This window comes from Periplaneta americana, chromosome 10 (assembly GCF_040183065.1).
Source record: "Periplaneta americana isolate PAMFEO1 chromosome 10, P.americana_PAMFEO1_priV1, whole genome shotgun sequence".
NCBI lineage: Eukaryota > Metazoa > Arthropoda > Insecta > Blattodea > Blattidae > Periplaneta > Periplaneta americana.
Window position 1 is genome coordinate 34804066 of NC_091126.1, and position 22398 is coordinate 34826463.

Sequence of the window (22398 nt, forward strand, 5' to 3'; positions counted from 1 at the left end):
GATCCGGATTTGCGCTCGGGCGCGGGTTCGATTCCCGCTTGGGCTGATTACCTGGTTGGGTTTTTTCTGAGGTTTTCCCCAACTGTAAGGCAAATTTCAGGTAATCTGTGGCGAATACTCGGCCTCATCTCGCCAAATATCATCTCGCTATCACCAAATTCATCGACGCTAAATAACCTCGTAGTTGATACAGCGTCGTTAAATAACCAAGTAAAATTTAAAAAATTAAAAAACTCCCACTATCACTACTACTACTACTACTACTCTACCACTACTACTACCACCACTACCACTATCACTACTAGTACTAGTACTACTAATAATAATACTCTACCACTACTATCACTACTACCACTACTAATACTACTCTACCACTACTACTACTACTACTCTACCACTACTACTACTACTACCACTACCACTATCACTACTACTACTATTCTACCACTACTACTACTACCACTACCACTATCACTACTACTACTACTACTACTACTAATAATAATAATAATACTCTACCACTACTACTACTACTACTACTACTACTACTACTACTACTACTGCTAATACTACCCTACCACTACAACTATCACTACTATTAATACTACTCTACCACTACTAATACTACTACCACTACCACTATCACTACTACTACTACTACTACTCTACCACTACTACTACCACTACCACTATCACTACTACTACTACTACTAATAATAATAGTCCACACCTGTGGAGTAACGGACAGCGCGTCTGGCCGCGAAACCAGGTGGCCCGGGTTCGAATCTCGGTCGGGGCAATTTATCTGGTTGAGGTTTTTTCCGGGGTTTTCCCTCAACCCAATACGAACAAATGCTGGGTAACTTTCGGTGTTGGACCCGGACTCATTTCACCGGCATTATCACCTTCATATCATTCAGACGCTAAATAACCTAGATGTTGATACAGCGTCGTAACATAACCCAATTAAAAAATAATAATAATACTCTACCACTACTACTACTATTCTACCACTACTACTACCACTACCACTATCACTACTACCACTACGACTACTACTACCACTACCAGTATCACTACTACTACTATTCTACCACTATTACTACCACTACCACTGTCACTACTACTACTAATACTACTCTACCACTACAACTATCACTACTATTAATACTACTCTACCACTACTACTACTAATACTACTACCACTACCACTATTACTACCACTACTACCACTACTACCACTACCACTATCACTATCAATATTACTACTACTACTACTACTACTACTACTACTACTACTACTACTACTACTACTACTACACGACTGTCGTCAATTCGTCAGCTACTTCATTCACAAGTCCTAGAGACATTCCGCTGTACAACCAACACTATAAAAAATATATTAATCAAGTGCCGTAGTGGGTTTTGCCCGCGCTAAAATGATCTCGCAGACCTTTGTCGATTTCTCTATAAGAGAATAATTTACAACGGCTGTATTAAATGACCTTCAAGATACCACTTCTCTTTGGTATTTTCTCCGCAGCCACATTTCGGATTAATTTCCATATTACGATATCGTTTTGTAAGTTCTCTTCCCACGGTTGGAAATAGAAACAGCAGAATTATACATTTTTTCTGCTCATTATAATACGTAATTACCTTTTAATACCTCTTTCAGTTTCCAATATTGGTATCCTCTGACAGGAAAATATTATTATTAATAAATTATACTACATTTATCACTTTTATGACACCGCATTTAAAAGCAGTTTTCAGCCAAAAGAAAGAAAAGTAACTAAGTTTTCCATGTTTTTATTTCGCGGAAATAAAATTTAAAATTATATTTTATTTAACGACGCTCGCAACTGCCGCGTCGCCGGTGTGCCGGAATTTTTGTCGCGCAGGAGTTCTTTTACATGCCAGTAAATCTACTGACATGAGCCTGTCGCATTTAAGTACACTTAAATGCCATTGACTTGGACCGGAATCGAACCCGCAACCTCGGCCACAGAAGGCCAGCGCCATCCAGGTGGACTCGCGGAAGTAATATATAGTAGATCGAGTAGGGTAATTCTACATACTTATACAGAATGCTTTTGATATATTTTACAAACTTCGAGAATGAGTACCCCACAACATATCTGAAAGTCATGAACGTATATACAGGGTGTTTCAAAAATACAGGGCATAATTTCAGGTATGTATTTCCCACATGTAGACAATCAAAATAGTTCATTACAACATGTGTCCGGAAATGCTTCATTTCCGAGTTATGGCTTTCACAACATTGAAATTCACCGGAACGTTTCTCTTTCCGCAGGTCGTTGTCATTACAGAAGATTTTCAAAATGTCCACCTCCTGCTTGAATACAGACCTCACATCGATGTCTCATTGACCTGCGAACACGATCCCAAACTCCAGGAGTATTGCGTATGTCCTCAGAACATGCCACAATTCGATTCCGAAGGGATTCCAAATCAGGCACCGGAGACGAATAAACCAATGATTTTAAATGGCCCCACAAGTAGAAATCGAGAGGGTTCAGATCAGGTGAGCGTGGAGGCCAAGCAATTGGGCCACCTCTACCTATCCATCGATCAGGAAACCTTCGATCCATGTACCTACACAACACTGAATGTAACCTTCGCCTCGGAATGAACTGTCAGAGTGCCCTCTTAATGTCCCCTTTGACAGAAACGACCTGCGGAAAGAAAAACGTTCCGTTGAATTTCAATGTTGTGAAGGCCATAACTCGGAAATAAAGCATTTCCGGACACATGTTGTAATGAACTATTTTGATTGTCTACATGTGGGAAATACAGACCTGAAATTATGCCCCGTATTTTTTAAACACCCTGTATAGAAAGTGTTAGGACTCGTATGCAACAATGCAAGATAAAGGCCGTTTGAGTGTTGAACGAGTTAAAATTGTTGCGGTGAGTACTAAATTGAGTGTTTTGCTTTAGTTCAGAGCCCTTTTTAAGCTCACTAGGACACAAAGTGGGCACCATGCAGAAACACTATTCTGAATACGCACAAGAGATTTGAAGAAGGAAATGTATTGGACCCGTTAGGTAACGGTGGCTAGGGGCGGGTTAGGGATTACCCGTAGCACGTCGGCCATACTGAGGCCTATTGTGCACCCCAAATTTATGGAATGAATGAGGATGAGGTGTACCAGCCCACGGGCCGCATGTAACCCCTCACCCGAAGATATGCGTCTTGACCTGAATATGTCTATGGACTAAGATGAAGAAGATGAATGATATGAGATCTAAATTCTTTTCCTACACGGGACGGGAAGGAAAATGTATTGTGGCAATGAAAATTCCAACCCGGCACTTGCCTAAGTAACTGTGGAAAAGCACGGAAAAACCACAGTCAGGTTAGTCGGTCCGGGAATCGAACCACGGACCTCTCAAATGCAAGACACCTCGCTCTGTTACGTGAGTCTTTCCCCTGATCATATATGTAACAGATTGGCCATCCTAATGTTAAAAACGGTACCATGTGGAAGAGAACAACCACCAGGATCGCCAACGTTGATTGAGAACGACCGCTAGATGGAATTACAGCTGCTCCATGCAAAGCAAATGAGAATTGTAACCATGCTTCGGCGTAGGGACAAAGAGTAACCAGTATGAGGTTTAGAGTACACGGAGTATAAATGACGTCATGACCCACGTGTGGTGACTGCAACAGCATAGGTGGGTCCGTAATGTGCATTACCGTTTTGTGTTACGTGTAGCAGGCTTCGGCGTAGGGACACCTGATTGAAGGTTACAACTCACGTTAATACTTTAATGGTAGACATTTATTGCCTACACTAGGAATGTACTGTATATACTGCATCTGCACAGAGTGAAATATATTTTGTGCCGTACTATGATGGACTGTTTACATGTTGAGACACGAAGTAACGACGCGCTCCATCTCCCAGTCCACTCGACCAACACAACACTATCGTCCATGCGTTCTGAACTTCATGTGTTTCTGTGTCCAGGACCGAAACCTGGTTATAACAACGTGACTTCTTATTGAGTAGCTAGATGGCAGCATAATGAAACTGATAAAAGTTGTTGCCGTCAAAGCCTATAAGGCTGAGGAATTTTTTATATTTGATCTGGGATCTCTTCAAACAGGTCTCGTCCGATGTGTGACCTGCATTCGTTCAAAGCGAATGTCGAATCTTCCAATTATTAAAATTAAGCTGGATCTCATTAGCGTTTACGGTATTAGTCTACTTCAACTTTGAAAATTTCTCTTGATGGATCAGCATTTATATGAAGAGTGATGACACATTCGTAATCGCATGTTTGCAAAGACGTAACTGCAACCATGAACTTCAACACTAAAGTGAGAAACAGAGTTCACGACATATCGAGATATTTTTATCGTCAACCGATCTTTACTGCTCTACCATGATCTCAGTGTCCTTCTGACTTGTACTCCTCCGACTGGTTAGTTACAGGCTGCTTCATAAAGTGGCGTAATGTACTGTACTTATTTACATGTGAACTTGGATTTCAGAAGCGTGCTTTTTTACGTGAATGCGTCTTTAAAATCAGACCGACACATGGGGTGCCAGGACGGAAACGGCGATGTAACATTTGCAAATTGATACTTCCGACGCCATAACTTCGTGACTAATAAATAACACGATTGAAGTAAATGTGTACTCGTTCGATCGGGTATACGAATACGATCCGAGCATGACCTTGAGTTGGCGCCTCGCATGCGCCAGTCGTGGGTGTAAGTTCGCGGCGACTGGCGGCCATTTTGGACGTGGGCGAAAATTTCCAGGCACTCATGTACTAGCGCTCTGATTTTGGTACTAAATAAAATAACTCGTCTAAATCTGTCGATTTAAGCGAGACGTATTCACGTAAAACCCACGGCCATGTCCCCGATATAGCTACGTTCAGATTTTTTAACGGATTTTCCTGTTTTAAAATATATCCGCACTATTCTGGGTTTGCATGTTATATTTAGGTGCCATATTCGTGTCTCAAGCGCTAACGCGCTGTCTACTATTAAGGCGGCCAGGGTTTTATCCCCGTACAAGTCGTGATGGAATTTATGGACAAAACACATGTTACAAAGGCGTTTTCTCGAGGTATTCCCATTTCCCTCTATCATTCCACAAACATACCATATCTTCACTCATTTAAGCTATTATCTGTAGTTTATTAAAAATAGGATTTGGTGACGTCTTTGGGGATTAGTATGTGTTCCCGATTCTGATATAGGAAAGGCATGGAGCTCTGAATACTGAGGCTCATTAGCTACCTATCTGGGAAGGTATAAAACAATAGTACATTATGCAACGAGCCTATAATGATAGTAATTAAGAAGCGAGTATGGATGTTTATGAAACGAGCGCAAGCGAGTTTCATAATTTTCATACGAGCTTCTTAATTACCATTATAGGCGAGTTTCATACGACTTTTTATGCTCGACCATATTTCTAACTTGAAATTATTCAAATGTATACATTTTATTTGTATCTGACAAGATCGGAAGTGACCTTGTTCTAGGTCGTGAATTGTGAGATGTGCGCAGACGCGAAAGTATTGATTTTTTCCGAGGAACAATAATGTCATTGACCTTGTGTAATCCCGTTAAACTTGGTATAACCTTGATTATTGAATTCGACATTGAAAAACGAGATGACAAATTGAATTTATTTGAATATTATTTACAATTAACGCTAATTATTATAGTAACAGAACATAACCTTCTGCGACAGTATTGGATTTCCAGCCTCCGTGACTTTTCGCTAATTCTCTTTCGATTGCATATCCGAGAATAATCGATACTTGCGGTTTTATAACGGTACAAAGCTGACTTGTTATTGGCTGAACACCTGTAAGCTGAGGTGTCATTGGCTGAAAACACCTGTACTTTAATGAGTAGATGTACTTTAATGACATGCATTAAAGGACTGCTACCACGTGTATAATTACTACATTTCGGCATGGTCGAGCATAAAAATATAAACACAGCGTAAAATAAAATCTTAAAACCCCCTGAAAATTTCTCTGACCACTGACAGCAGTTATCTCCCCTCTGAACACTGCCTAAAGTCCACCATATTCAGTGGGAAACCACCGAAGTTGATAGCACATGAGTTACGAAATAAAAAATTATAAATTTAAACATCTCAGCAATGGAATTTCATGAATCTGATTATTTAACCCCCCTAAATATGTTTTTCCGAAATTCGGGACCTGACTAAATCGCTTTCTCACACCAGAAGACTGTACATTTCCCCATTTCATCAAAATCCTTTGGCCAGTTTTCAAGATAATTTACAAATGTATAACATATAAGAATTGCTCCTTTAATAATATAGGTTGAACAATGGTTGATGTATACATTGTCTGTATCGAGTAAATACGCATTTCACACTAATCTCATAATTTTGTATTTTGCTAATTTTCCGAATAAAGCAATGGGCTTTCTGGGGACTAGGCATCTAAGGACCAAAATAGTAATAGAGGATAAAATAATTGAGCAGGTGAGTAGTTTTAATTATTTGGGTTGCAACGTATCCTATTGCGAAAATAACGATGTTAACAACAAAATAAATAAATTCCAGAGAATGTGCGGTACAATAAAAAGAACTTTATCCCGGAAAACACTAAAAGAGACCCAACTAAAATTCTATAAAGTAATGGCAGTCCCTGTTCTTATGTATGGCAGTGAAAGCTGGGCATTGACTCGATCAGAAAGAAGAAGGATAGAGGCTGCAGAGATGAGATTTTTGAGATCAGTGGCAGGTTACACTCTATTGGACCAGAAAAGAAGCACAGACATAAGGACGGAACTGGGAATTTTCAACTTAAACGACAGATTAGCAAGACAAAAGAAAACTGGAAAGAACATATATTAAAGATCAATGAAGACAGATTCCAAAAAAAAATGCTGAACTACAGACCGGAAGGAAGGAGGAATGTCGGAAGACCCCGCAGTAGATGGGAGGACACTTTCCAAGAGGAAGGAACAGGCACCAGGCCTAAACCTTGAAGATGATGATGATGATGATGATGATGATGATTTTCCGACCCGTAAACATCAATGTACTAATTCCATGTAACAGCAGAAAAACGAAGAGGGATATACGGGGTGTTTAAAAAATACGGGGCATAATTTCAGGTATGTATTTCCCACATGTAGACAATCAAAATAGTTCATTACAACATGTGTCCGGAAATGCTTTATTTCCGAGTTATGGCCTTCACAACATTGAAATTCACCGGAACGTTTTTCTTTCCGCAGGTCGTTGCCGTCAAAGGAGACATTAAGAGGGCACTCTCACAGTTCATTCCGAGGCGAAGGTTACATTCAGTGTTGTGTAGGCGTTAGATTGTGCGACATGTATTCAAATCAAGAGCTGGCAGAGATACACTTCATGTACGGTAAGGCGGACGGCAATGCTGCGCTGGCTCGTCGTTTGTACCAGGAGAGGTACCCACAGCGACAATGTCCAGATCGGAAGATATTTGTACGTCTCCATTACCGTCTGTGCGAGTATGGAAAATTTAACTCTCCTGGTTTGGGAAGGGGATGACCAAGATCTACAACTCCAGAAGTACAGGAGGAGATTCTGGAGGCTGTGAACATGACCCCTTCTATCAGCACACGAAGGATAGCGTTGCAAGTCAATGTTCCTCATACGACTGTCTGGAGACTGTTGAAAGAGAAGCAATTGTATCCTTATCATTTGCAACGTGTACAGGCCCTGTCACCAGCAGATTACCCTGCACGAGTTAGGTTCTGTCAGTGGTTCTTGCAGCAGTGTGGTGTAAATCCGAACTTTCCTGCCTTAGTATTATTTACAGATGAAGCACAGTTCACACGAGATGGCATAACAAATTTCCACGATCAGCATGTATGGGCGTATGAAAACCCACGTGCAACTGTTCCATCTCATCACCAGGTGCGGTTCTCCCTCAACATGTGGGCCGGTATCATTGGTGATCGATTAATTGGACCCCATGTACTTGTAAACAGACTTACGGGGCAGGCGTACACAAACACCATACAGTACCTCATGTTTTGGAAGACACTCCACTGATCAATCGTCAACACATTGACTTCTTGCATGATGGCGCTCCTGCACACTTCAGTCGTACGGCTCGCCGGTACTTGGATCGAAGGTTTCCTGATCGATGGATAGGTAGAGGTGGCCCAATTGCTTGGCCTCCACGCTCACCTGATCTGAACACTCTCGATTTCTACTTGTGGGGCCATTTAAAATCATTGGTTTATTCGTCTCCGGTGCCTGATTTGGAATCCCTTCGGAATCGAATTGTGGCATGTTCTGAGGACATACGCAATACTCCTGGAGTTTGGGATCGTGTTCGCAGGTCAATGAGACATCGATGTGAGGTCTGTACAGTATTCAAGCAGGAGGTGGACATTTTGAACATCTTCTGTAATGACAACGACCTGCGGAAAGAAAAACGTTCTGGTGAATTTCAATGTTGTGAAGGCCATAACTCGGAAATGAAGCATTTCCGGACACATGTTGTAATGAACTATTTTGATTGTCTACATGTGGGAAATACATACCTGAATTATGCCCCGTATTTTTAAACACCCTGTATATTTTTTGAATTCCTACATTGTTAATGCACCGTTAATTTCGTACTGACCGGGTAAATGAATAAATATGTGTAAACAGTCTCATAAGTAGAGAGCGGAATTTTAGACCCTGAAAAGTGGCATTTTAGGCGCCTAAAGTCCTTTATTTTGGCTCTATAAAATAAAAAAATAGGCTTTTTTGTTAAAGAATGACACTAATATAAGAGTGTTTTTCATTCACATTTCCACAGCTAGCTTCACAGTAGATGATCAGCACCTATTGTGGCTATTGTGTCGCTCACTGTTGTACTTACAAATGGTGAGAAAAAAAGGAAGGGGGTATCTGTCTTTGAATGTAAACAATGCTTATTCGGGTACAGCTCAGCGAGTTTGTGTTAAATTGCTGACAGACAGAGGAAGATATAATAATAATAATAATAATAATAATAATAATAATATTAATAATACTTACTTACTTACAAATGGCTTTTAAGGAACCCAAGGTTCATTGCCGCCCTCACATAAGCCCGCTATTTGTCCCTATCCTGTGCAAGATTAATCCAGTCTCTATCGTCATACCCCACCTCCCTCAAATCCATTTTAATATTATCCTCCCATCAACGTCTCGGCTCCCTAAAAGTCTTTTTCCCTCCGGTCTCCCAACTAACACTCTATATGCATTTCTGGATTCGCCCATACGTGCTACATGCCCTACCCATCTAAAACGTCTGGATTTTAACTTCCTAATTATGTCAGGTGAAGAATACAATGCGTGCAGTTCTGTGTTGTGTAACTTTCTCCACTCTCCTGTAACTTCATCCCGCTTAGCCCCAAATATTTTCCTAAGCACCTTATTCTCAAACACCCTTAACCTATATTCCTCTCTCAGAGTGAGAGTCCAAGTTTCACAACCATACAGAAGAACCGGTAGTATAACTGTTTTATAAATTCTAACTTTCAGATTTTTGGACAGCAGACTGGATGATAAGAGCTTCTCAACCGAATAATAACACGCATTTCCCATATTTATTCTGCGTTTAATTTCCTCCCGAGTGTCATTTATATTTGTTACTGTTGCTCCAAGATATTTGAATTTTTTCACCTCTTCGAAGGATAAATCTCCAATTTTTATATTTCCATTTCGTACAATATTCTGGTCACGAGACATAATCATATACTTTGTCTTTTCGGGATTTACTTCCAAACCGATCGCTTTACTTGCTTCAAGTAAAATTTCCGTGTTTTCCCTAATCGTTTGTGTATTTTCTCCTAACATATTCACGTCATCTGCATAGACAAGAAGCTTATGTAACCCGTTCAATTCCAAACCCTGCCTGTTACCCTGAACTTTCCTAATGGCATATTCTAGAGCGAAGTTAAAAAGTAAAGGTGATAGTGCATCTCCCTGCTTTAGCCCGCAGTGAATTGGAAAAGCATCAGATAGAAACTGACCTATACGGACTCTGCTGTATGTTTCACTGAGACACATTTTAATTAATCGAACTAGTTTCTTGGGAATACCAAATTCAATAAGAATATCATATAATACTTCCCTCTTAACCGAGTCATATGCCTTTTTGAAATCTATGAATAACTGATGTACTGTACCCTTATACTCCTATTTTTTCTCCATTATCTGTCGAATACAAAAAATCTTATCAATAGTCGATCTATTAGGCCGAAAACCGCACTGATGATCCCCAATAATTTCATCTACGTACGGAGTTAATCTCATAATAATAATAATAATAATAATAATAATAATAATAATAATAATAATAATAATAATATTTCCCGCAGGAATTCTTTTACATGTCAGTAAATCTACTGACATGAGCCTGTCGCATTTAAGCACACTTAAATGCCATTGACCTGGGCCGGGATCGGGATCGAACCCGCAACCTTGAGCACAGAAGGCCAGCGCTATACCGACTACGCTACCCAGGCCAACTGAAAGTTGGAATTTTAGGATTGAAAGATTGTAAGAATGAGAAGGGGTGTTCCGGAGGTACTTCTCTATTGTGTTGTTCACTGCTAGGAAGGAGTTGTTGTTATCCGTCTTGGAATGTAAACAGTACAGGATGTTAACAAAAACAGTAAATAGTTACGAAAAAGATGCAAAAATTAAAAAAAAGAATCTTAAAAATAGGCACTAACGTTTAAATAGGCATTTTAGGCACTACAAAACTCCTTCATTTATACATATTTTCCCACGAAAAATGTAAATATTAAATCTCAAGCCTGTATGTATCAAGGAAAAAGATAGATTTTTGTCTAAATTCCGCTCTCTACTCATAAGTCATAACTTTGTTATATCTAAGAGCTTCAGTATTGTGTTCCGGAACACGGTCTGAGAAGAAGTAAAGACAGACCTTGCCTTCTAGCAACGTAACCGATAAATACCTCATAACACGTTCAGTTTCATTGAATTCTTTTTAGGAAAGGGGCATCAACACAGCCTGAAGCTCTTCCAGTTAAGGGAGAAAAACTTACACGGAAAGAAATAGTCTTAGCAGGCGATATGTCGTGTGGCGTCAGAAGAGTGGTTATCTAAAGCCAGGAAGAGTGCATAGGTGTTCTTTAACCGTTGAAAGTTTCAAGTCGCTTCTATTTATGGGTATAAGGTATTTATCAGAATGCGTACAGTATGTGGGCAGACATGCCACTGAACCAGCAGGTTTAACGTTGCGTGAGTTCGAATACCGGGTAAGGATGGATGTTTCCCACAGTCATTATCAAGTCGATGCCGTGTTATGTTGTGCGATATGAAAGCTCAGCGTCGCGTTAATAACATGTTACGGTCAGTGTTGGGCGAGTAATTAACTATACGTATTTTACGTATGGTTACATCAGCTTCTTGTCTATGTGGATGACGTGAATATGTTAGGAGAAAATACACAAACGATTAGGGAAAACACGGAAATTTTACTTGAAGCAAGTAAAGCGATCGGTTTGGAAGTAAATCCCGAAAAGACAAAGTATATGATTATGTCTCGAGACCAGAATATTGTACGAAATGGAAATATAAAAATTCGAGATTTATCCTTCGACGAGGTGGAAAAATTCAAATATCTTGGAGCAACAGTAACAAACATAAATGACACTCGGGAGGAAATTAAACGCAGAATAAATATAGGAAATGCGTGTTATTATTCGGTTGAGAAGCTCTGATCATCCAGTCTGCTGTCAAAAAATCTGAAAGTTAGAATTTATAAGACAGTTATATTACCGGTTCTTCTTTATGGTTGTGAAACTTGGACTCTCACTTTGAGAGAGGAACATAGGTTAAGGGTGTTTGAGAATAAGGTGCTTAGGAAAATATTTGGGGCTACGCGGGATGAAGTTACAGGAGAATGGAGAAAGTTATACAATGCAGAGCTGAACGCATTGTATTCTTCACCTGACATAATTAGGAATATTAAATCCAGACATTTGAGATGGGCAGGGCATGTAGCACGTATGGGCGAATCCAGAAATGCATATAGAGTGTTAGTTGGGAGACCGGAGGGAAAAAGACCTTTAGGGAGGCCGAGACGCAGATGGGAGGATAATATTAAAATGGATTTGAGGGAGGTGGGATATGATGATAGAGACTGCATTAATCTTGCACAGGATAGGGACCGATGGCGGGCTTATGCGAGGGCGGCAATGAACCTTCGGGTTCCTTAAAAGCCATTTGTAAGTAAGTACGTATTTTACGTGTAATATACATGTAAAATACATAATGTAGAAAACTGTTTTATACGCGGAGTAATAAACTAACATTTATTTATTATGACAATCTAGACATCAATTACTTCATCCCTTTTAAGTCCTGATAACAAAAAAATGTCTGTTGCAGCAGAAAAAGTTTATTATTTCATTTTTTTGTGATTTTATACTTTAGCTATTACATAGATTATAACATTTATTCATACTTACTTTCATTCACTCTAATACTTAGAAAAGTAGCAATGCTTTACTTACTTCCAGTTTAATATTTTAGGAGAAAAATGCGCTCCGGCGCCGGGGATCGAACCCGGGTCCTTGGTTCTACGTACCAAGCGCTCTGACCACTGAGCTACGCCGAATTCAATCCACAGCACCGGATCGAACCTTCCTCCTTCGATGTTTCCCTTTGTGGCCTGACACCAAGTTAGGCATATATGTTGACGTGTATCCAATGTCAACTGCCATTATACTAGGAGCGCACTCAGCTGAGTGACTTGTTGGCCGGGAATCCGCAGTTATTATGCACTGCTAGCTGAGAGACTATTATAGATATATATTAATTTGTCCTACAGAATTTATCTGTAATATTGACACTTAATATTTTAGGAGAAAAATTCGCTCCCGGGTCCTTGGTTCTACGTACCAAGCGCTCTGACCACTGAGCTACGCCGAATTCAATCCACAGCACCGGGAAACATCGAAGGAGAAAGGTTCGATCCGGTGCTGTGGATTGAATTCTGCGTAGCTCAGTGGTCAGAGCGCTTGGTACCAAGGACCAGGGTTCGATCCCCGGTGCCGGAGCGAATTTTTCTCCTAAAATATTAAGTGTCAATATTACAGATAAATTCTGTAGGACAAATTAATATATATCTATAATATACTTTCAGTTTGTTTGTTGGAAAAATCCCGTAACTAATTTATTTTTGGGGTATTTTATGTATATTATAAAACACAACTAATAGTGAAAAAAGTCCACACCTGTGAAGTAACGGTTAGCGCTTCTGGCCGCGAAACCAGGTGGCCCGGGTTCGATTCCCGGTCGGGGCAAGTTTCCTGGTTGAGGTTTTTCCCGGGGTTTTCTCTCAACCCGATATGATCAAATGCTGGGTAACTTTCGGTGTTGGACTCCGGATTCATTTCACCGAGACGCTAAATAACCAGAGATGTTGATAAAGCGTCGTAAAATAATCTACTAAAATAAATAAAAAATAAAATAGTGAACAAAGCTAACATTTAGCAACTCATATCACTTGTAAAATACATTTTGACAATTAAAATGCAATTAATTAAACTAAACAGTTTTTATTGATTTCCCGAAAGTTTTGTTTTTGTCACTTGTGGAGATTTAAAAATAAACGATTCTAGTGATAAGGGCATTTTTATAGTGTAACAGTTAAAGATAAATATGATTTGAACATAATAAGCCATTAAATTTAATAATCTTCAAAATTGTATGTGGTTAATGACTAATCATCAAAGAGTTGGGAAACATGGCTGAATAGAATAATTTTTGAATGTCAGAACATTAATGAACTCATTTTTTTCAATCTTCGCTTCCGTTGGTATTACTATCTTTGTTGGTTGTAGGCCATGTGTACAATTCTGTGTAGAAACCTTTCACTTCATCCGGTATCTATTGCAAAATCTTCTCAAAGTCTATATTTTTTTAACATTAATTGGTAGCCTCGAATTATTAGTTAGGCTTGTTAGCAGTTCAAACGGTAAATTTTCATCACAAACTGAACAAAGAATGACTAAAATAAAAATTCTTGGAGGTTTTTTTACGTATTTCATATTTATTACGTAAATTACCCATTACTTACGCGTATTTTACTGTAATGTAAATAGCCTTTTCTTAAGCGTAAAGTCCCAACCCTGGTTACGGTAAAACCGTAATGTGTTGGTCTAAAAAGTATCAGATCTCGAGAAAGTCCAAGTAACCTATTGTCCTTAACCAGGACGCAATGGAGGAATCTAGTCAGTCCGTGTTCAGCAAGCAATTGTGACATTCATGAATGCATCAATAGTCACTGCAGAAAGTTGAAGGAGAGATAGGACTGAAAGTTTCAAATTCTGTAACGTTGTAGCAATCGTTACCTAACTTCAACCACATACTGCTAATATTCATAGCCAACGTTATGCAAAATTTCTGTCAACTCAATTAATTAGTTTTAGTTAGTTACAATTTCCTCCTTTTGTTTAAAAGTTTAAAAAATATCTCGCGTTGCAATGTTCAGTTTGATGAGCAGTAAATTTGTAGAATAGTATCACATACATATATGTACAAAAATTAATATGAGTTTTGTTGTGTAAAAATTATTTTAAGAGAAAAAAAATTATATTGCTTTTCTGATTTTTATATGGAAAAAAAATATATAGTTTGTTACTACTTCAGTATTTGGAAATATACAGTAATATGCAAGTCATCTCAAAGCTTACAATCAGACCAATTCAAAATATTTTTACACAATATTACAGAAATTCATGAAGAAATGTAACGTTTCGTTATGAAAAGAAATTTTAATGTAATTACATTTGTTCGGATCAAATTTCCGCACAATTAAAGGACAAAACCGTTCATTTATTATCATAATACACTGCTCTCTTAAACTGCGTGAGCATATTGGAGAGTAATCAATGGCTTTCCCAAAACACGCTATGAAATATTTCATATAAAACATGTTTATCTCGAAAAGGAATAAAAAACGAGCAATTTTGTATCAAACGTTTCTATTTTCAAATATATCAGAGAATAACCCCCTGAAATTAATGACATTCTTTGAGATATTTGAAACAAACAAGTTCAATACAATTTTGCTTGTTTTTGCTTCCTTTTAGAGAAAAAAAATTGCTTTATATGAAATATTTCATAGCGTGTTTTGAGAAAGCCATTGATTGAATTCTCAATATGCTCGGTCTATTTAAGAGAGCATTCCACTGTATTATAATAATACGATTGAAAGAATTTCAGTTTTCTCCTCGAAATGTGCAGAAATTTGATCCGAACAAATATAACATTTTAAAATTCCTTTTCAGAACAAAAAGTTATATTTGTTCAGATCAAATTTCTGTGCATTTAAAGGCAAAAACTAAAATTCTTTCTGCCATTAATAATTATTATAATACACTGCTTTCTTAAATTGACTGAGCATATTGGGAATTAAATCAATGTTTTCCCAAAACACGCCATAAAATATTTCATATGAAACAATTTTTATCTCGAAAAGCAAGCAAAAGCGAGCAAAATTGTATTAAACTTTTTTGTTTGAAATGTCTCAAAGAATAATCCCTTGAAATTAATCACATTACTTACGGTTCACACACACACACACACATATATATATATATATATATATATATATATATATATATATATATATATATATATATATATATATATATATACACAGTATATTTTGGAAAATGTTGAAAATAGGAAAGCGAGAAACATGAGATCGAAGTTGTGTATTATCACTTTAATAATGGGGCTTAAAACATGGCAGATTGGCAAAATGCTAACTTTATGTAAAGAGGAAGAATTAAAAAAAACTTTTACACGCGGAATAAAAAAAATAATAAAAATGCTCAATGACCCCATGTCAACTAGGCGATCAATTTTCGCGAACCAAGGATCTGTTTCATAGTTTTGATAGTGCTGATGTAATAATACCGTGTAAAAAGTGCACAAAATTATTATTATTATTATTATTATTATTATTATTATTATTATTATTATTATTATTATTATATAGAAACAGATATCGAGTTTTCAATATTATTCGGAAAGGGTAATCTATACTAATAATAAATCTGTAGCCAAAATTTTTCTGGTAATTTTCGATTTTCCAAAAATAATTGGTGTCAACATGTATAATTAACCGCCCTGAAACTGAAAATCGCTTTCTTGAAATTTTTGTTTGTATGTCTGTCTGTCTGTCTGGATGTTTGTTACTTTTTCACGCGATAATGGCTGAACCGATTTATATGAAAATTGTAATATATATTAAGTTCGTTGTAACTTAGATTTTAGGCTATATGTCATTCAAAATACTTTATTTAAAAGGGGGGTTATACGGGGGCCTGAATTAAATAAATCTAAATATCTCGCTTATTATTGATTTTCATGAAAAATGTTACATAACAAAAGTTTCTTTAAAAATAATTTCCGATAAGTTTTACTCTACACAAAATTTTGATGGGACTGATTTTAATGAGATAAATGAGTTTTAAAATTTACATGCTCGTATGAATGTAAAACCTCGTAAGTCCTGAGAACCAAAATTTTCACGGATGTAATTTAACTTTTCTGTGTGAAATTTCCTTATATGAACAAAATATGATTCACAAAATGACCTCAAACATCATTTCACATACATTTGTAAAATCTCCGCAGTTCTCTCTCGTGCTCTGTTTCGCCAATTTGCTGATTTCCACTAAGAAACCCGATTTTGATTTTCAGTTATTTTTCTGTATCAAATATTTAACTTCATTACCGACTTGCAATAAATCACTCTGATATGAATACACTGGCAGAAGTTTCGCTGCAGCCTGGCGCGCCCCTCTCGAATGTAGCCCTACGTGTTGCCTCTATGATCGATCGTCTCGCGAAATGCGCTTACATACGCAAGGAGCGATTTAATACGACAGTGATTGGGGCGCACTCGAGCGTAGCGATGTAATTTGAGCTCTAGTGTAGTAGGGAGGAGCTGAACTGTTATTTTTGGTAACAGTTATAAGTATCCCCGTTACATAAGCTTCAGTTACAAGTAATTTCTAAACAGATTAAGTCTCGAGATGTTGAGTTTCACAACTGGTAGCACACTATTGAAAGAAACAATTAAGGGGGCATGAACCAGTTTGGTGAAAAAAAATCTGTATTTTTACTCTTATGCTTTTATCTTTTGAAATATTACCTCTTTATTCATGAAATTTGGAAAGAATATAGAGTACATGCTGATACTCATGTGTGCATGATCACAGTTTAAAAAAAGTAATTATGTAACTGTTTACGCTTGATAATTTAGTAAAAAATTGTATATAATTTTAAAAAGTACCTTTTCTCTGTAACCACTGAACCTACAGACTTCAAATTTTTTCTATAGGCCTATGTATTAATAACCCGTACTAATAATTCTAATAAATTACATTTTCCATTGAACCTTCAGCATCTGGCAATTGAGAGCGCGGTGCTGGCTCTGTCACGTGGTCAGAAGTGGATTCATACATTTCATTGCAGTAGATAGCACTTTAAAATTGAACAAGACGAAATCCGTCGTTCCGAATATTGAAAAAACTTGTCGAAATGAAAATGCTTCAAAGAAACTTACACCTAAAATCTCCTAAATTAACCAAATAAATTTTTAATACATTTTTATCGACTGAAAAATATTTAAAAAATTGGTAAGAGAAAAAATATTTCTTCTACTAGAAATTGGGAATTTCTTTAGTGCGTTTTGTAAATATTTAGATATGAACAAATATATAAGGATTGTTTCAAATTTGTAGGATACAGCAGATATTTAGGCGTATATTTGTCTTATATTCTTAACAGAGTTCAAACTTATTCAAATGAAAAAATCTAAGTTCTTATAACTTTTGTGCACACTCAATTGTTTCATGAATTTATATCAGCATTTATTACTAGTTTGAGAATAATTACTATAAAATTGATGAGAAAATAATTATTAATATCTTGCCCAACTAGAAAATTTGATATTTCACAAATACGTTTTATTAATCTAGCTGTTTGTAACGATCCCAACAGTAGGTTTTCACCTGAAGACGAAGAGAGATCCACTCTTCGAACGTTGAGTTATTTCTGACAATTAGCAATGGAAAAAGTCCAAACAGCTCAACCATTGAAATACTTTTTAGTTCATTATTGTACATATTTAAATTGTAAATACATAGGTATAGTTGTCACATATTCTTTGGAGAAATGAGACAGATGAAGAATTTTTTTTCAGTAAGAGAAACGAAGATAAATGGAATTAATTTTTGCGTTGTCACCTTACCTTGAAGAAGGAAAAAGGGAACAACTGGATAATACGCACGGCAGACCAATATCGATAGTCGACTCTACTCGCTGGCCACTAGTCACCGGGCCGTACCGAGCCGTATCAAACAAAATATAATCGAAATGGTGGTAGTCAAATTCGCGACTATATTCTTAAATAATTCACTCCATTAGTCTGGTTCAAGGTTTTATGTAGTACAACGGCGGTTTTTTGAATGCATTAAAAGAAAATGAAGATGTAATAAGATAATAAACTAGGTTATCACAAGGAAATTAACAGGAAAAAAGGTGTGTTTCACGGAATACAATTAAAATGACGGAAAGTAAATTTCCGGTTAATGTTCGCCAAAGCGTAAAGTACGTAATTATGACGGCGTTGCTGTTTTATTTCTGGCCTATCGAAAAATACCTAGCCTTTTACGAAAAAAAATTTAAGGACTATGAAATTATTCACCGCTTTCATTATAGGCCTATTATTTTTTAACAATATTACGAATCAAAAACTGTCATATTATATAATTTTAACTACTACATGGACGAATCAAATCAAGCTAACCTAACCAAAGCTAACCTAACCTAACCAAAGCTAACCTAACCTAACCAAAGCTAAGCTAACCTAACCAAAACTAATCTAACCTAACCAAAGCTAATCTAACCTAACCAAAGCTAATCTAATCTAACCTAACCTAACCTAACCTAATCTAAGCTAACATAACATAACCTTCGTAAATGCAAGGCCTGTAACCGGAGCAAGAAGGGATCTCAATCATTTAATCTGCAAGTACACGCAAAAATAAATTCAAGTAAGGATCACGCTCCCACTGCATGAGAGGTCCGCGCATGCGCTACAGCAAAACTGTTTCTGTCCCGAGCCTCTCATCTAAGGCACTCGTCATAATTTACTCGCAATATTTACGCAAATACACATTGTCGCTAACAGTGGTGCTATCTCTCAATAATGTTCAGAACGAAGGAGGTAGACAGAGAGAGAAAAAATTTCTCCCGCCAACTACGCCACACACCAACGTCATGTTCTTATGTTGGTGACATTGTGTATTTACTTAAATTTGGTGGTAAACGTAACGGCACGGTTCAAAGTGGCCGTGCTAATTCTCCAGTATAGCGGGAAAAAGAAACTAAAAATCATTCCTGGAAATATGTGATTTACGCCACATAAAAGAATCCTTCAGGTGTGATAGGTTTCTCTCGGTAAAATTATTGTTTAATAGTCCCTAAAAGTGAATTTTGACGCTACATAACCCAGTTAAGAAATGTCGTTAACTAGGACAATATTAAGTATCACGGATATTTATAATATATTGACTGTTGACAGTGTTTTGTATTTTGTTGCATAGTATTGAATTATTGTATGTCACTAGGAGAATGCCTGACGGTAGTTATAGAAAAAGTAAGTCATTTATGCATACATGCTGTATACTGTAGTTGAGCGTCATTATAATATTCATACTATGTATGTATGCACTCTTATTAAACCCTAGGCATACCGATTTTTATAAATTTATATACTCAAACACGAATGTTGTAATTATTTGAAATATGTTCATTCTAAATCCATTGAAAGCCAGTTAATTGTTGAGATAGTGAATACAATTCCTATTATGGCCATGCGCGATAGTTATCTGTAATTTGTAATCCGCGTCCACACAGCTGTTTCGCACTGGAGAGCTGGCAGCAGTATTTCGTGAGCAAGAGCTGCTCTCCGTTGCTCAAAGGAGCGTTCAGTTGCTCGGCCCTGTATTATATTTAGTGAGGCCGATAAGTAGTTCAATGTGACTGGTTTCGATTACATCGGATACTTTTAAATAAAATATTCATAAAGTATTCACACTTTGTTTTTCTTGAACATCTTCTCCAATCATTTAGGCTACCGGTAACTCGCCGGCACTTAATGTCTTAAGTATTGTAAGAAATATTGCAAAATAAAACAGTAAACAAACATGTGTAGCAATTATTGTTCAAACGCACCTCGAGTTAATAGCGGCTAATTAAATGCATTAAAAGCTCGCTGTAATTATAGGTAGCAAAAACTATCACTCTTTCACACAGGTTACCATTTTCGAAATCCAAATGTTGTGTTAAATTTGCAGTTAAAACGTTCTTTAATGTGTTATGGAAGAAATCATTTAGATGCTCTGAAAAGGGATATGCAATTTGCGCAGTTTCTCTTATATCGATATATAATGCGTATTTTGCGTAGGCGGCGTCATGCTGACCCCATGTCATACAAGAGAGACAGCAAGTCTAATAAGACTGTTTATAGGCGTCATCTTCGAATTGTTTACACAAACGACGACTATTACTTCTTTTTGGCCGATTTATTTCAAAATGTCTCCAAAACCCTTGCACCATTATCGCGAAGTCAGGCTGCTGTGGGGTGATCGAGCTGCTGTCAAATGTGTCCTGTGCACAGAGTTGCAACCGTGTCGCTCTCATGCTTATTGCAGGCGGAGCTGTCGGTGCAGGGCGACGACTTCACGCGGCAGATATGGCACATGTACGCCACATTTGAAGAGTTCATCGACACGCACACCAGCTTCGGCAAGTTCGGCGAGCCGAGCGAGAGCCCCAAGACCAGTTCGAGTCCCGGCGGGAGCAGCAAAGGAAAGCGGGATGACCTGTCGGCGGGGGCGTCCCGTCCTCGACCCCGCACCGGCAGCAGACACCGCAGCAGACCCGGACCCCGGCAGGTAATCGGGGGGAGCGCCCTCGAGCTGGCCGTGCCGAGCCGAGACATGGCGGCCCCCGCACCCGTGGCGGCGGCCGTCGAGTTCAACATGGAGACCGCGCCGCGGCTCGGCAACTCCAAGGACGACATGAGCCTGGTGTACAGGCGCCCGCACCACCGCTGTCGCTACCGCCGCAGCCGTCGGCGCGCGGACGTGGCCAACCCGCTGCTGGAGACGATCAGCGCCATCCAGGACCCCTGCGAGTCCGACGACCACGACTTCGGGGACCCGGGCCCGCATTACCACCGCCTGGCCGGCGCACGCTACAGCGTCGACGCCGACAAGGATTCCGTGGGGTACGCGGGTTCCAATTCCATCGACTCGGGCTACAAGAGCTCGTGCCCCACGCCGGAGCCGTCGCCGGGCGACGCCCTGCTGTACGACGCCGGCGGCAAGCGCGGCACCCAGAAACCGCGCATCGCCATGGGCACCAAGGTGATGGCGCGCCACGCACGCGACCTCGACCACCTGATGTACCTGCGCCAGTCCATCCTCAGCGCCATGCAGCGCTACGAGCAGGCGGCGGGGGGCGCGGGAGGGCCCGGACCGGGCTTCCGGCCCCGCAGTTCCAGCGCCAGCAGCCCCGGCTACCGGTCCGCCAGTCCCAGTCCCGGCCCCGGGCCCGGACCCGGCGGCGGGGGCCCCAGCTCTAGCCCTCTGCCACAGCGGCGTCCCCCCATGGCCAGCTGCCCCAGCTCTCGGACGCACAGCCCCTGCTACAGTAGCGCCAGCAACGGGAGCGGCAAGAGCTCGCCGGGCTACCACCGCTCTCGACTTGCCACGGCCGAGGAAGACATCGACAGCCTGCTGTACGGACGCGCCGAAGACATGCCCTGCAGCTACGTGAGCATGCGCAGCAGTTTGGCGCGAGTCAAGAAGCTCAGAGGTATGCTTGAATCATTGGAGGAAGTACAGATACCGGTAGTTTGGTAGTTGCTCCTCGGTAAATTGAATACCAGATAGGTAATACTCAAGAAATGTGATGCTCGGGCATTTTTGACATTGTCACTTCAGACATCGCAACAAGTTTAACGTAGCCATTCATTATGCACTGTTTAATAGTGAAGAAATACTTCCCGGTATTTCACGCTGAAAGAAGGTTAAAATCACTCCTGTCAGCATTAAAGAAAACGAGGGAAGGTAATTAATTTTGTTTTATATTGCTTACCGATGGCTGAGAAGTGATACCTCGTATCCACAAAAGGGTCATTTAGTTTAACTACATCATTGTGTTCGGAAAGTTGGACATTTAGGTAATATTTTGTCGTAGAATAGGTCTTGCAAAGCTGAAATATACGTATATAAAAAGTATATTTTGAGAAAAATCGATTTTT

At 39.0% G+C, this 22398-nt stretch overlaps 1 protein-coding gene across 2 annotated transcripts in view; it reads left to right on the plus strand.

Moving 5' to 3' along the window:
* Positions 1-22398, plus strand: part of LOC138707588 (uncharacterized) — a 121254-nt gene that overhangs the window by 71110 nt on the left and 27746 nt on the right. For both annotated transcript variants that reach the window (XM_069837195.1, XM_069837196.1), the window contains exon 2: positions 20783-21950. In XM_069837195.1, coding sequence (XP_069693296.1) covers positions 20783-21950 — 1168 coding nt within the window. The remainder of the gene's footprint in view (positions 1-20782; positions 21951-22398) is intronic.